The sequence below is a fragment of the Vombatus ursinus genome, unplaced genomic scaffold (genome assembly GCF_900497805.2).
Source record: "Vombatus ursinus unplaced genomic scaffold, bare-nosed wombat genome assembly UNPS02014812.1, whole genome shotgun sequence".
NCBI lineage: Eukaryota > Metazoa > Chordata > Mammalia > Diprotodontia > Vombatidae > Vombatus > Vombatus ursinus.
In genome coordinates this window covers 37,630,423-37,646,671 of record NW_020954590.1, presented here as the reverse complement: position 1 = coordinate 37,646,671, position 16,249 = coordinate 37,630,423, and the positions used below count along the sequence as shown (strand labels likewise).

General features: G+C 34.1%; 1 protein-coding gene across 5 annotated transcripts in view; it reads right to left on the bottom strand.

Annotated features, from left to right (window-relative positions):
* Window positions 1-16,249, bottom strand: part of LOC114054137 (piezo-type mechanosensitive ion channel component 2) — a 527,965-nt gene that overhangs the window by 142,281 nt on the left and 369,435 nt on the right. For all 5 annotated transcript variants that reach the window (XM_027877280.1, XM_027877282.1, XM_027877281.1 and 2 more), the window contains exon 8: window positions 2,607-2,769. In XM_027877280.1, the coding sequence (XP_027733081.1) occupies window positions 2,607-2,769 (163 nt within the window). The remainder of the gene's footprint in view (window positions 1-2,606; window positions 2,770-16,249) is intronic.

Here is a 16,249-nt window from a genome sequence, read left to right as displayed (position 1 = left end):
AACAATTCTCCTCCAAAAAAAATCAGCTTTTAACAATCATTATGTATTATGAAGGTATAATTGTTAATGTCCATTAGAGATAATGCAGTGAATTTCCCCTCACTCTCTCATTCCCTTCTATGGACTGGAGAAAACATAAGAACCCTACTTCTCAGGAGGACTGGGATCATGGGAACATGAGAAAATAGCACAGAGTATTTACCTTTATTGTACCAATTACTGTTGACATCAATTGGCAAAATGGGTACAAAATAAGTGTTAAGAAAGCACTGATGATTGATGTCTGCTCTTTGGTCACCTTTGTGACAAATGAGAAGTGTGTGTTTCGGGTGATCTTGATGCCATAAGAGAGATGACATTCCTCTTACTTCTTAAATAAGTAAAGCTAGAAAGTTATGTATGATGGATAGACTATGGATTGGTGAAAAAGAAAAAGAGCTCAGCACAGTACTGCTTATGGGAATTGAATTTCTGGTGTGTTGCCCTTGGTAACAGACAGTAGCCTAGCAATATTGACTTTTTGGGAAAAAATGAACACTGCAGAAAAGTTTCCTGTGCATGTTAAAATACTTCTCCGTGATTGTATCCCCATGTATCTTAGTTCCTGAATGGTCCCTTTGCAAATATAAGACATTGAAGTGCAGAAAGTTGAAAAGCTCAGAACCCCAAACCAAGCAATATGTTTTTAGAGAAGAGTCTGCCCTTATCCCAATATAGCCCTACAAATGATGAAGGGAAGTCAAAAGCTTGGGTGGGAATGAATATACTAGCAACATCCTTAGGGATGTAATAGCTAAGAAGGGACAAGGGGGAAATATGACATTTGGAAAGTACTAGACATTCCTTATCCTGATGCAGGTACGGTTCAGTGGAGCTAGAGACAACTTGCATCTAATTGATGAGGGAACATGTATCCCAGATATATAGTTTTAGCTTTTTGCCATTACAACTTCAAGGTGGTTTTTTTGACTGTTTTTGTTTTGTTTTGTTTTTTAAATTCTGATTGCTAACTTTAAAAATAGAAAAGAGAAAAATATTACAATTGAAAAAGGCAAGTAAACAATGACAGCTGCAGTTTTGGGACTTAAAATACTAGCCCATAATTACTGTTTGCGGTGGAAACAAACTATTATAGGTCTTTCACTGATTGAAAACTCTTATATCTGCCCCCTTCTCTCCATTCAAACAGTCAATCAATCAGCAAGTTTTTTGTTAAACACCAACTATATACCAGGGACTATACTAGGTACTGGGGATACAAGTACAAAGAATGATTCACTACCTGGTTTTAAGGCCACACTATCAACTGGATTATTTCAACATACTTGTATTCATTTTGTATTATGTACAAGCTCTGTCTCTCAATACAATGCAAACCCCTTGACAGCAGGGACTATTTCATTTTTATCTTTGTATCCCTAAGACCCAATCCATTGCCTTGAATATAGTTAGCACTTACTAAATGCTTGTTGATTGATTGACTCATAACTAATTTTCCTTCTTCTAATCTTTCTTCCTTATTCAATCTATCCTCTACATAGCTGATAAGTTAAAATTTTAAATCACAGATTTGACGATGGCATCTCTATCATAAAACATAAACTTAGCTCACCGTTTAAAGACCTCTATAACCAGGCCAACAACTATCCTTCCAGATTTATTTCTTTTTTGTTTGTTTGTTTTTGTTTTTGTTTTTTGGCATTTGGCGTTAAGTAATTTGCCCAGGGTCACACAGCTAGTATCAAGTGTTTGGTCTGAGGCTGGATTTGAACTCAGGTCCTCCTGACTTCAGGGCAGGTGCTCTATCCACTGTACCACCTAGCTGCCCCAAAACCTTTTTTTAATTCTTTTATTTTTTTGGCTAGGCAATGGGGTTAAGTGACTTGCCCAGGGTCATACAGCTAGTAAGTGTTATGTGTCTGAGGCTGGATTTGAACTCAGGTCCTCCTGAATCCAGGACTAGTGCTCTATCCACTGCACCACCTAGCTGTCCCAGATTTATTTCTAATCATTCCTCTTTTTGCATTCTACATTCCAACCAAAGTGTCCTATTAGCTATTCCTTAAACTGACATTCCATCTGCCACCTCTGCGTTTTTGCAAAGACTGTCACACATCCTTGGAATGCACCCTTATGTCTATCACTTACCACACTTCGGCTTCCTTTAAGTCTCATCTTGGGTACTATCTCCTATAGCAGACCTTTAATGAACACTGTGGCCTCCCTGCCCCCACCCCAGGTTATTAGTCTTCTATTTCTGCATTGATGCATATTTACTTAAATCATTATGTTTTATGGCTGTAGTAGAATTTGTGCTCATTGAGGTGATTTCCATACCTAAAGTGGCAATACTCACAGTATCAAACAGCTTTTTAAGAAACTGCTTTTAGAGATGCCATCTTCCCATCTAGTTGGTATGAAGGGAGAAGGATAGGGGCTGTCTCATTTTTGCCTTTGTATCCCCCAAATCATGTACACAATAGATACACAATAAGCATTTGTTGAACTGCATTAGTGAGTAACACAGATTCTCTCTGAAAGGGACTGACAGTTCCCTATCAAAGATACTTTTCAGACAAGACCATGAAAAATCTTTTTACTCTTACAATGGGTTCTTGTAGCCAGAGTCGAATCAGAGTTGCCAGAGTATAGTATGTCACCAGCAATAGGATGGGGTTGGCATGATGATACCAGGACAACTTTGGGTGTACTATGATCTTCCAAGTGCTTGAACAGTTTGTTTGGATTACTGATGTGATGCCAAATAACCTGTTTAAAATAAATTAAAGAAAAAACATGTGTAAAAAGAAAAGAAATACTTTGCAATATTATAATAGTGTGTTTAGGGTGAAGCAGTTAGGAGGGCCTAATTGGGAATAATGGGCAGAAGTTGCAAAGAGGAAAACATAAAACTTATAAAAGAGAAAAATACTCAAAACTTCTTAGTATTTAGTGTCATCCAAAAGTATGATGGGATACTTTTCAATGTAGTGGGCTGCTCTTCACTTGAGATTTTTAAGCAAAAAACTAGATGACCACTTGTCAGGTATATTATAAAGGGAACTCTTTTTAGCTACAAATTGAACTAGGTGATCTCTGAGGTTCCATTGAAATCTGAAATTCTATGATTCTGCGAACATTATAACCATCAAATAAGCATTGTTAAAATGTTGCACACCCACATGCTACCCGAGACCCTTCTCTAGATATGAAAAATCAGAGTTAATACAGTTCAACATGTTAGCTATAAATATTATTAAACCATAGTTGTCATCATTGCTCCAACTTTATTGCATGCTTTGTGGTCTCTGACTGAATTAACCATGACCTTAGATAGATACTCATGCTACCCATGGATATCCCTATTTATAACCAGTGTAACAAAAGCGGGGGAAAGACCAGAATCAGATCACTCTGGGCACCACAGCTATATTCTGCTTCTGAGTCTCATTGGCCTTTATTTCTGTTCTCACTCCTCTCATTCTCACCATACTTCCTCACTACTAGTTAAAGGTGGGTTGAATCTAAGACATCTCAACAACCTTCACATTATGTGATTCTTTTAAATATTCCCTCAGCAAAAATGTGTTTCAATCAGCTGCCATTTGACCTAGTTCTCTTTCAAAGCTCAGGTGCTATCAGAAGCATTATAGCATAATTTTCCAGACACAGTACAAAGCAGCACTTCTACTCTCTTTAATTGCTACACCATGAAGTGAACCTATTTTAATTCATCTATTCTTTATACACTAAAAAGAGGAAACTTATGTTTAATATATATGCACAAGTATCTAAAAAAATAAAAATCTCAAATCACATAGTTTTGTTAAATGAATCTTAAAGAGCACTTTTTATCTACTACGTAGAAAATGCTATGTCAGGTGTTCAGAATATAATGACAAAATCAAAACCTTTCCTGCTCTCTAGGATCCCACATTCTACAATATGGACAATAAATACCAAATATATAAAATGTCTATACAATGCAATTTTTGGAATGTTGGGCTAGGATCACCCATTGAAAAGGCCTATTAAATAAACAAAATGAACAGAGGTTCATTGCAGGACTAGTATTTATTAGTGAATTAATCAACAAATATTGACATTAACCAGAATTTGTACTTTAACTAGACCATGCTTATTGTTATCTTTATTATCATTATTTCTTTTAAAAATCAAATTGGCATATAGATAGATAGATAGATAGAGGGCACAGGGTGAGTTAAAGATGAAGAGGTAATATCTAAAACATAAAATTAAGGGGTGAGAGGATTGGACTGGGAGAAGTAGAATGGGGTAAATTATCTCACATAATACAGGCAAGAAAAAGCTTTTACAGTGGAGGGAAAGTGGGGGAAGGTGAGAGGGAAGGAGTGAATCATATTCTCATCGGATTTGGTAACATACACGCTCAATTGGGTATGGAAATCTGTCTTTCCCTACAGGAAAATGGGGGGGGGGGAAGGGGATAATAGAAAGGAGGGCAGATTGGGGGAGGGGGTAATCAGAAGCAAACACTTCTGAGGAGGGACAGAGTCAAAAGAGAGAATAGAATCAACCTGGTGACGGGGTAGGATGAAGGTAAATATAGTTAGTTTTTCACAACATGACTACTATGGAAGTGTTTTGCATGACTACACATGTATAACCTGTATTGAGTTGCTTGCCTTCTTAATGAGGGTGGGTAGGGAGGGAGGAAGGGGGAGACTTTGGAACCCAAAGTTTTAAAAATAAATGTTAAAAATTGTTTTTACATGCAAAAAAAATCAAATTAGCTCATGGCTTATCTATTTCATTGACTTAAAAAGCAGTTTTTAGTTTTATTTATTAATTCAATAGGTTATTTGTAGTTTTGTTAATTTTCCTTTCGTTTTCAGAATTTCTATTTTGATATTTAGCTAACGGTTTTTAACTTGCTAGTTTTCTATTATTTTTTGTTCCATGCCTAATTTGTTGATCTGCTCTTTTTATATTTATTGATATAAGTGTTTAGAGACAGAAAATTTCCCCAAAGTATTTTGGCTGCATTTTACAAGTTGTGGTATTAATGACATTATAGGTAGTTTTTACAACTTGTTCTTTGACTCATCCATTCTTTAGGATTATTTAGTTTCTAATTAATTTTAATCTATGATTTAAAGTTTCTTTAGTGAATATAATTTCGTTGCATTACAGTAGAGAAAGAAGCATTAACATCTTGCTTTTCTATATTTTTGAGGTTTTTATGCCCTAATACACAGTTAATTTGTGTGAAGGTGCCTTAAATAGCTGAGAAAAAGGCACACTCCTTTCTATCCCTATTTAATATTCTGCAGAGCTCTATTACACATAACTTTTTCTAAAATTCTATTCCTTTCTTTAACTTCTTTCTTTTTTTTATTTTAAGGTTAGGTTTGTCTAGGTTTGAGAGGGGAGAAAATTGAGGTTCCCAACTATTACTGTTTTACTATTTATTTCCTCCTGTAATTCATTTAACTTTTCCCTTAAGAATTTAGATGCTATGCCATTTAGTGCATGTGGATTCAGTATTGATATTAATTCATTATCTATGATACATTTTAGCAAAGTGTGATTTCCTTGTTTACCTCTTTTAATTTGGTCTATTTTTGCTTTTGTTTTGTCTGAGATCATGATTGCTACCCCTGCCCTTTTTACTTTAGCTGAAGCATAATAAATTCTTCTCCAGCCTCTTATTTGAAATCTATATGTAGGGGCAGCTAGGTGGTACCCCTTTAGAGTCAGGAGGACCTGAGTTCAAATCCAGCCTCAAATACTTGACACTTACTAGCTGTGTGACCCTGGGCAAATCACTTAACTCTGATTGCCTCACCAAAAAGCAAAATAAAAATCTTTATGTATATTTTCTGTTTCAAGTATGTTTCTTTTAAACAGCATATTATTGTATTCTGGGTCTAACCCAGTCAACTATCCTCTTCTATTTTTATAGGTGAGTTCATACCATTCACATTGATAGTTATGATTGCTAACTGTATTTTCCTCCATTTTATTATCTTATCTTTTTCCTTCTGGTTCCCCCCTGTACCCTCTTTAAGAATCTGTTTTGCTTCTGACTACTGTCCCTCTTAGTCTGCTATTTTTTCCCCTTACCTCTTTCCCTCCAATTCTCTTTTGGATAATATGAATTTATGAACCTAGTTATGTGTGTATGGTGAATTCATAACCAATGAAGAAAAGATATTATTAGGCACCATTTAATCCTATTTATTATATTTATAAATTTGTTAACATTTAATATTAATAAAACATATACATTGATCAGATTGACAAAAAAAGAAAGAATATCGATATAACCATGCTAGAAAAAACTATGTTTGAATAAGCCATAAGTCAACTCCTAAAGAAAATAAAAGAGGACTAGATGGATTTACAGGTGAATTCTACCAAACATTTATGAAACAATTTGTTCCAAATAGGAAAAATAAGAATCCTATAGAATTCTTTCTATGATTCAAATATGGCATTAACACCTAAATTTATAAATATAAATTTAGTCAAAACAGAGAAACAAAAGTATTGACCAAGATCACTAATTAATATTAGTGGGAAAAGCCTAAATAAAACACTATAAAGAGACTATAGTAACATAGCACAAGAATGATACACTACGATCAGTCTAGATTTATCCCAGGAATGCAGGACAAGTTCAATATTAGGAAAATTATGAGTGCTATTGACCACATTAATAACAAAACAATAAATTCTATGATTACATCATCAGGCAGGCTTTTTTTTACAAGAGACAGCATGCATTCATATTAATATCACTAGAAAGCAAAAGAATAAACAAGGTTTAACATAATAAGTAGTATCTATCTAAACCCTAGAACCATTATAATCTAAAATGGGGATAAACCAGAAGTCTTTCCAATACAATTGAGACTAAAACAAAGTTTGTATTATCACTATTACTATTCAAAGGCAGTGAGACAAGAAAAAAACAAAAGAATAAGTATAGACAAAGAGGAAAGGGGAAATAAAATGATCACTTTATGCAGATGATATGAGATTTCCTTAGAGAACCCTATAGAATCAACTAAAAAATTAATTGAAATAATTAACATTTTCAGCAAAGTTAAAGGATATAAAATAAACCCATATAAATTATCAGTATTTTTGTGAGTTGCTATCAAAGTCCAGAAGGAAGAGATAAAAAGAGAAATCCCATTTAAAATTACTACAGGGAGTATAAAATGCTTGGGATGCTACCTGCCAAGATACAAACAAGAATTATATGAATACAAATACAAAGAAATTTACACAAATAAGGGCAATTTAAATAATTCAAGAAATATTACTTGTTCTTGGGTGAGCCAATATAATAAAAATGACAAAACTGCCTAAATATATTTGTATATTCAATACCATACTTATTAAATGACCAAAAGATTTCTTTATAAAACTACTAAAAATAATAACAAAATTCACCTGGAGGAATGAGAGGTCTACATTATCAAGAGAATTAAAGGGAAAAAAGCAGAGAAGGGCCTAGAAGTATCAGATCTCAAATTACACTACAAAGCCATAATTATCAAAACAATTTCATAGTGGGTAAGAAATGGAGAGGCTGATATGTGGAACAAGATTGGGTATATAATATACAAAAAACAAATGAGCACAGCAGCCTAGTGTTTGATAAACCTAGTTGTGGCAAGAACTTACTATTCAACAAAAACTATTGAGAAAGCTATACAGTAGTTAGGCAAAAACTAAATATAGACCAACATCTTTAAACTGAATACCACTATGAAATCCAAATGAGTACATAATTTTGACATTAAGGGTCATGAAATAAAAAAAATTAGAGGAGTATGGAAAAAAATTGTTTCTCAAATCTATGGATAGGGAAAGAGTCCGTGACCTAGTGGAGATAGAGAGGTTCACTGAAAGTAAAATAGATAATTTTGATTACATAAAAATTTTTAAATTGCACAAACAAAATTAATGTGGTTAAAATTAGAAGAAAAGCAGGTAATTAGGAAAATCTTTGCAGAAAGTTTCTTTGATAAAAGTCTCATTACACACATGCATATGTCTGGATAAAGTTCTTATTTCTAAGACATACATGGAACAGATTCAAATTTATAAGATTAAAAGCCATCCCTCAATGGATTGCAAGAAAATATCAATAGAGTACATTTAGAGGATGAAAACCAAGTTATCAATAGCCATATGAAAACTGCTTTAAATCATTAATAATTAGAGAATTGCAGATTAAAACTTAAGTACCACCTCACACTTCTCAGATTGGCAAACTTGATAGAAAAGAAAAATGACAAATGCTTTAGGTGCTGTGGAAAAAAGGCACATTAACACACTGTTGCTGCAGTTGTGAAGTAGTTCCAAACATTCTAGACAGCAATTTGGAACTTTGCTCCAAAACCTAATAAATTGTACTAAAAATTGTACACTCTTTGATCCAATGATATTGCTTGTAGATCTAGGTCGCCAAAGTGTTTAAAGAAGGAGGAAAAGGGCCCATATGTACAAAAATATTTAAAGCAGCTCTTTTTTGAGGTGGCACAGGACTGGAAGCTGAGGGAATGTATGCCCACTAATTAACTGCTAAAGAAGCCATGTTACATGAATGTGATGAAATATTATTGTGCTTTAAGAAATAATGAAGGGGATGGTTTCTGATAAACCTAGGATGGCTTGTATGAACTGATATGAAGTGAGGTGAGCAGAGCCAAGAAGTAATATATTCAGTAATAACAATTTTATAATGATAAGGAACTTTGAAAGACTTAAGAAATCTGACTCAATGACCAGCCACAGTTCCAGAGATTGTGTGATGAAACATGTTTTCCATCTCCAGCTATAGAGAGGTCACATACTCAGAGTGTACAATGAAGTATACATGCACCCCCACACACATATTCACACACACACGCGCACACACACACACACACACACACACACACACACACAGGTGTGGCTAACATGGGTATTTGTTTTGCTTGACTATAAATGTTTGCAATATGTTTTGTTTTTTCTTACTTTCTATATGGGGGAAGAGAGAGGTAAGAAGGAGAGGACTTACAGCTGAAAATTAAATAAAATTGAATTGCAATAATTAAAAAAAGATCCCACAATCAGAATAAGATTTTAAGAGAACAGAATTTGGATAAGAGCAAGATATGGGAAGACAGAGTCACCTCGAAATTATATGTAACTATTTTTGGTAATGTGTAAACTGCACTCCATTCGGGAAATTATATATAAAGAATTCATTAAGTGTGTTTTGATCAAAGAGAGCAACAGGTGATTTATAGCAGCAGGAAAATATCTCTCATCAGATTATATTAGTTATTCTTCCTTTGAAAGACTAGAATGTGAGCTGATTTTCATAATGAGCTGTAGCCCAGCTGGACCTCAATGGACTAATTATAAAGATACTTCCATCTTGACTGTGACTGTAGCCTTGATCAATGTGCTTTCCTCCTTTTTTTTATGAAACGCTCATCATATCTGACAACATATAGTGATTTAAAATTGGCAGAGTTTTATTTCTACTTGTACATGTTGACAGATCTATCAAATCTCCACCTGCTTCCCCAGAACTGTCTGAATTCTCTCCAGAGAGAGAATATGTCTGCTCTATATTGGGGAGTTGTGGATCATGGTCATTAGGAAGCAAGACATAATACCAGTGAATGACACTATGATTTTATTTAGTCTTTTCTTCTCTTAGTATCCTTCATTGTATATCCTGTGTGATAAAAGAAGGAATATTCTTACTCCCATTAGCTTAAAAAAATCTTACATTTTAAATTGGGTAGTACTGTGGATTATTACCCATTCAAATAGATAATGTCCCACAGGCAGGTTTGAAATACCGATTGTTTCCCAGAGATGTATTCTAGCTCATCATTATTAAATTGTTGAGGCTGAAAAATGGACTCTCTTGAAGTTGAAGTATAAGGGTCATCCTAAGGAAAACCATCCTAGAACAACCATTTTCCTGCTTTACTTTTTTAAGTTAAACCTCAGAACATTCAGCAAAATGGTTAGTCTCAAGAAAGGGAGAGACAGAGAAAGGGGATTTCTTAGACAACTCAGTATAGAATTTAATATCATGAACTAGATCCTGATTAGAACTATTATCACTGAAATCAATGAGATCTCCATAAGGGAGAACAGCATATTCCCACGACACCAGGTCACTAGTGATACATACACTATCACATTCCCAATAAGTAGCCACATAAGCCACATAGTCTTGATAAGCAGATCCTCATCTTCCTCTCTTCCTATCATTGAAAAAAGACTTGGTGACAGATCCCAAAAGGTATTCAATACTGATTTTCCTTGTGTGAACATCTCATATTTTGAACTCAAGTATAAGACTTTAGAGTTAATCGTTATTATTGTTAGCTATCACTTCCAGCTTTGTATCATCTGCAAATCTGATGAGCATGTCGACAATGCCTTTATTCAAGGCATTATTTAAGATATTAGACAACATAGAGTTATGTGCAGAATTTCATTAAGTGCTCCTGACAAAGTGACAATGAACCATTAATGACTTTGTTAAGTTGAACCAATTGTCCAGTTCTATACATATCTAATTTGTACTGTTATCTATTATTCCATTTTCCCTCACAAAACATCATAATAGGTACTTTATTAAATGTTTGTCCAAAATTTTTTGGGTACTTTGATGATCTGTTATTTCACCTATGTGGGTATTGTCTTCAGTGGTGCAGACTATTACCTGTCATTTCCTGATACAATGCAACTCCAGTGTATGTCATTCCATAAAACTTTTATACCCAATGTGCTATGGCACTTCCTCTAAATCTCTTGACATTACTCGGATACCAGTAGAGCATATCAGCTTTCCATCCTTTCTCCTTTACCACTATCACATAATCTGCCTACCTCCTTTTATGGTTACACATCTTTCTGATGACTCAAAAAATCAGCAAGCATTTATTAAATGTCTATTACAAATTGTGCATTGTGCTAAGCCCAAGGGATAAAAATACAAAAGTGTATCACTATTTATTAAAGAAATGCAAATTAAAGAATCTTTGAGGAGCCACCTTGCATCTTTCAGAATGGTTAACATGACAGAAAAGGAAAAGGACAAATGCTGGATGGGATGTGGAAAAACAGGGACACTAATGCACTGTTTGGTGCACTGTGGACTGGTCCAATCATTCTGGAAATATTTTGGAATTATGGCCATAGGCAATACTGCTACAAGGTATATATCCTAAAGAGATTAAAGCAAAAGTAGAAGGACCTATATGAACAAAAATATTTCTAATAAGTCTTTCTGTGGTGGCAAAGAATTGGAGATCAAGGGGATACTCATCAATTAGGGAATGGCTTGACAAGTTGTGGTATATGATTGTGATGGAATGCCATTATGCTACAAGAAATGACAATCAGGATGGCTTTAGGAAAACTTGAGAAGACTTATATGAATGGATGCAAAGTGAAATGAATAAAACCAGGCAACCAGTGTACATACTAACAGGAGTATTGTAATGATGAATTGTAAAAGACTTAGGTGCTCTAATCAATAAAATGATCCAAGACAATTCCAAAGGACTCTTGATGAAAAATGCTATTTACCTCCAGAGAGAGAACTGATGAACTCTGAGTATGACTTGGAGCATACTTTTTCCACTTACTTAATTTTACTTGTTTTTATTTATTTATTTTTTGCAACATGGGTAGTATGGAAATATGTTTTGCATGACTTCACATATATAATTAGTATCATTATGCTTGCCTTTTCAATGAATGGGGGTTGTTGCTGTTGTTCTTTATTCTTCATTCTTGAAAAGGGCCATGACATAAGGAAGGTAATGCCATGACTTGCAAGTGAATTGGATTTAAGTGAGAGAGGGCTATGCAAAGTCAGCAGCCTCACTCCCTCCTCCGGAGCCATCTGGGTCCAGTGGTAAGATATAGATTAGGAGGATTGGAGACGGCCTCCACTAGTGGGGGAGGAGTTGAAGGGAGGGAAAATATTTGGAACTAAAATTTTTTTTAAATGAATGTTTAAAAAAATTACTACTACCACACAATTTTTCAAATGCAGTCCTTCCTCCTCTTTTCTTCCCATTTAATTTTGAACCTAGTTCATTGTCTAACTACAGTGTCTGTCCAAAATATACATAGTGATAGGCTGGATCTATGGCATGTCTATTCACTTGCATAAACAGTTTGAACAATAGGCACTCACCATCTACTTGTTTTCTCCTATGCAAATAGTTAGGATGAAGTTTTTTGAGTATTTATGTATCTCATATAGTATATGTTGTAATGCAAATTGATTTAATCAGCAAAATGCTATCTGAAAATCTGGAGGATTCCATCATTTGTAAGAAATTTATCTTTGATTGGATTTTACATTGAATTTTCTGTATGACAGGGGCAAAAACTTTGGGAAGGGATATATCTTCGTTAATTTTAAAAATCAGATGGCTAATGAGCAAGATTGTCTATAAAGTGTTATCCTTCAATGAATTTTGTATGTTTTTTTTTTTTAGCAAAGATACTTTTTCAGGAGAGAGCATTTAAAGCAGCATGGTACTCTCCCGCAACAAATACATTTTTTAAAAGTTCATAAATGATAAGTGTAGTAGGATCTTATTTTCTTTGCCCTTCTCAATCAACTATGTAATTGTAAAGATGAACTCTACTGAAGATTATCATTTATGAAATCCTGCTGATTCCTGTCTCATGCTTTTATCATGGATGACATCAGTATGTACATAAATTCATCTTGAGTATTTGATAAGAACAAAAAATTTAATAGGTTATTATTGATATTTTTTTCAATCAAATGTTAATGTTTCAGATTTATAAAGAAAAAACCAATGCCCCAAGGAAGAGACATAAGATACCCCTATTCCACTTCTTTGCAAGGATCCATGGCATACAAAGTATTACACATATTTCAAACTTTTTCAATATTTTGATAAGTTTTGCTCATTTTTCCTATTCTTTCTCTTTTTGTTTTTCCTGAAAACATTATTTGCTACATATGGCAGTCTCTAAAAAGAATAAAAGTAGGGGGAACAGCTAGGTGGCACAGTGGGTAGGGCACTGGCTGCGAAGTCAGGAGGACCTGAGTTCAAATCCGGCCTCAGACCAAATACGTGACACTTACTAGCTGTGTGACCCTGGGCAAGTCATTTAACCCCAATTGCCTAAAAAAAAAAAAAGAATAAAAGTAGGGATACTAGGAGAAATTCTTACATTAAAAAAACTTTGATATTCACAAACATATTAAAATAATAATTAAAAAATAATTTTCCCTTTATCCATACTTCTGAAAGATACCTCCATGTTTTCTTCCACATTTTTTAATGTTATGGGTTTTTATATTTAAGTTGAGTATTCATTTGTAACTTATTGTAAGGTCCCGGTATAAGAAGCTAGTTAATACTATTTTTTTTTTTGCTGTTTAGCTATCCTATTTGCACAGAATTTCATATCAAACAAGGGGTCCTTGATAGAGAAGATTATTTTTAAGATGATTCGGCTTCATTATTTCTGTATCTGTTCTGTTTCACTTATCTACTTTTCAAATGGTGTAACCAAAACCAGATAATTTTTTGATTCTTGCTTCATTATATAATTTGAGGTTTGTTAGTGCAATTCCTTTCTCTTTCCTACTTTTAAATTGTTTTCCTTTGTTCTAATAAATGAACGTTGTTATAATTTTGTCTTGGTCTACAAAGTAACATTTTTATTTTCATAGCTGTAGTCTTCTTTAAATTAATATAGATGTATTGTCATCATATTGATATAGCTCAACAATGAATAATTATACCATTCTTTATTTCCTTTAGAGTGTTTTGTGTTTTTCAATCTCAAGAATGCTTTGGTTCATTGACTCCCAGATACTTTATGCACTTTGTTGTTATTTTAAATGGAATTTCTCTTCCTATTATTTTTCCTTTGATTTGCTTATTGCGACAGCTAGGTGGCACAGAGGATAGAGTGTGGTGGGCCTGGAGTCAGGAAGATCTGAGTTCAAATATGGCCTCAGTTACTTACTAAATGTGTGATCCTGAGAAAGTCACTTAACTTCAGTTTATTTCAGTTTCCTCAATTGTAAAATGAAAATAATAATAGCACCTACCTTCCAGTGTTGTTGTGAAGATCATATGAGATGATATTTGTAAAGCGATTAGCTCTGTGCCTGGCACATAGTAAGCAGTATGTATGTATGCATGTGTGTGTGTATATGTGTGTGTGTATACATGCACACATATGTGGTAGCTATTATTTACTATTATTATTCCTACTATTATTATTATATAGAGATGCTGATGATTTTTGTGGACATATTCTATATTCTACTACATAATGAGGTTATTAACTATCTTAATAGATTTTTTTTGCCAATGCCTTGTGATATTCCAAGTAAACTAGCATGTATTTGCAAAAACAGAAAATTTTGCCTCCTCTTTGCCAATATTTTGGCTTCTCTTCTCTTTTCATAATGCTGTTGCTAGCATTTGTCAAATAATGCTGGAGAATAAGGGCATTTAACCTTGCTTTACTTTTGTAATAAATAGGAACACTTCTAGAATTTCAACATTGTATATTATGTTAGCATATGGTTTTTAAATGACCCTTATTTGCCTGTGATATATAGGGCAGTTAATATAAATTGATGTTGTACTTTGTCAAATGATTTTTCTGATTTGTTTCTTATGATATAAATCCAACATAGTCGCAGTGAATCTTTTGTTGGATAATTTGCTGCAGTCTTAGGATTTTATTTAGCCTTTGACAGCTAGCTAGCCCAGTAGATAGAGTGCTAGACCTGGAGTCAGGAGGACCCAAGTTCAAATCCATCCTCAAGACACTTACCAGCTATGTGATTCTGGGCAAGTCACTTCACTGTTTGCCTCAGGTTTCTCATCTGTGAAATGAGCTGGAGAAGGAAATGACAAACCATTCCAGTATCTTTGCTAAGAAAATCCCAAAAAGGGGTCATGAAGAATTGGATACAACTGAGCAACAAAAAATCTAGCATTTGCCTGAAGACCTCCAATGAGAACAAAGTACCTTCTGAGGTAACCCATTCCATTTCAGGTTGTTTCTAGGAACAGGAATTAAATTTGTTCCTATTTGAGCCTATCTAACCTAAAGTTGCCTCCTTTCAATTGCCTCTAGTTTTGCTTCTAAGAGCCAAACTGAACCAGTCTAATTCTTCTTCCCCATGTTAGTTCTTCAAGTGCTTGAATGAAGCGATTATGTACCTCCAAAGACTTCTCTTCCTCAGGCTAAACATCTCTGGGACCTCTAATTGATCTTCATATGGGATGAACTCAAGGTCCTTCACCATTCTAGTTGCTCTTCTCTGAATCTTCTCCACCTTTTCAGTCCTCTCCCTAAACTGTGATACCCAGAATTGAGCACAATATTACAGACATAACCTGAATTGAGAAGAACAAAGTAGAACTCTCACTTCCTTATTCTTGAAAGTTATATCTCTCAATGCAATTTTCTTGGACTTCATATCATGCATATTGAACCAGTAGTCCACTAAATATTAGATATTTATTTTTAGATTAATTAATATCTATCCATGCTTCTCCCATCTTATGCTTATGAAGTTCATCTTTGGAATTCAAGTGTAAGACTAACTTTATCTCAATTAAATTTGAAGAATGATATTATTCAGTTTCTCTAATAGCACATTGGGCACTCGATAATATGTCACATTTAGAGTACCAAGAGTTGAATATTACCATTTTTTAACCATTGTAAGTTAATTAGATGGTATAAAATTGAAATAAGAACTCAACATAGGATTTCATTGGTATAGGAAGAAATTTCCTCCATTTGTCTCTGCCAAATATAGCCTTAAGGAGTTGCCTAAAATAGTTAGTCAAAAATAGATGATCTAAAAGCTGTGGTTTTTAGACTTTTCACCAGGCTCAAAACTATACTTGTTAGGCATATGTCTAATTGCAAGATTATGTTAAATTCAACTTATCACTACATTTTATAACCAGTCACAGTGTTTTAAGCAGTCTCCTAAGAGTGGCACAGATAACATTATTTGAACCAATGCAGACTTATTCATTGGGAATGAATATGAGCAGAAGACTATAGTAATGATGAAAACTTACAGCCTCTGTGATAATTGCTGATGAAGAAACATGATTCTAGCAACAACTGTTAGCTTACAAGCAGATGCCAATAGGTAAAGAGAATATAATACCTTTGATGAGTGACCTCTTTCAGC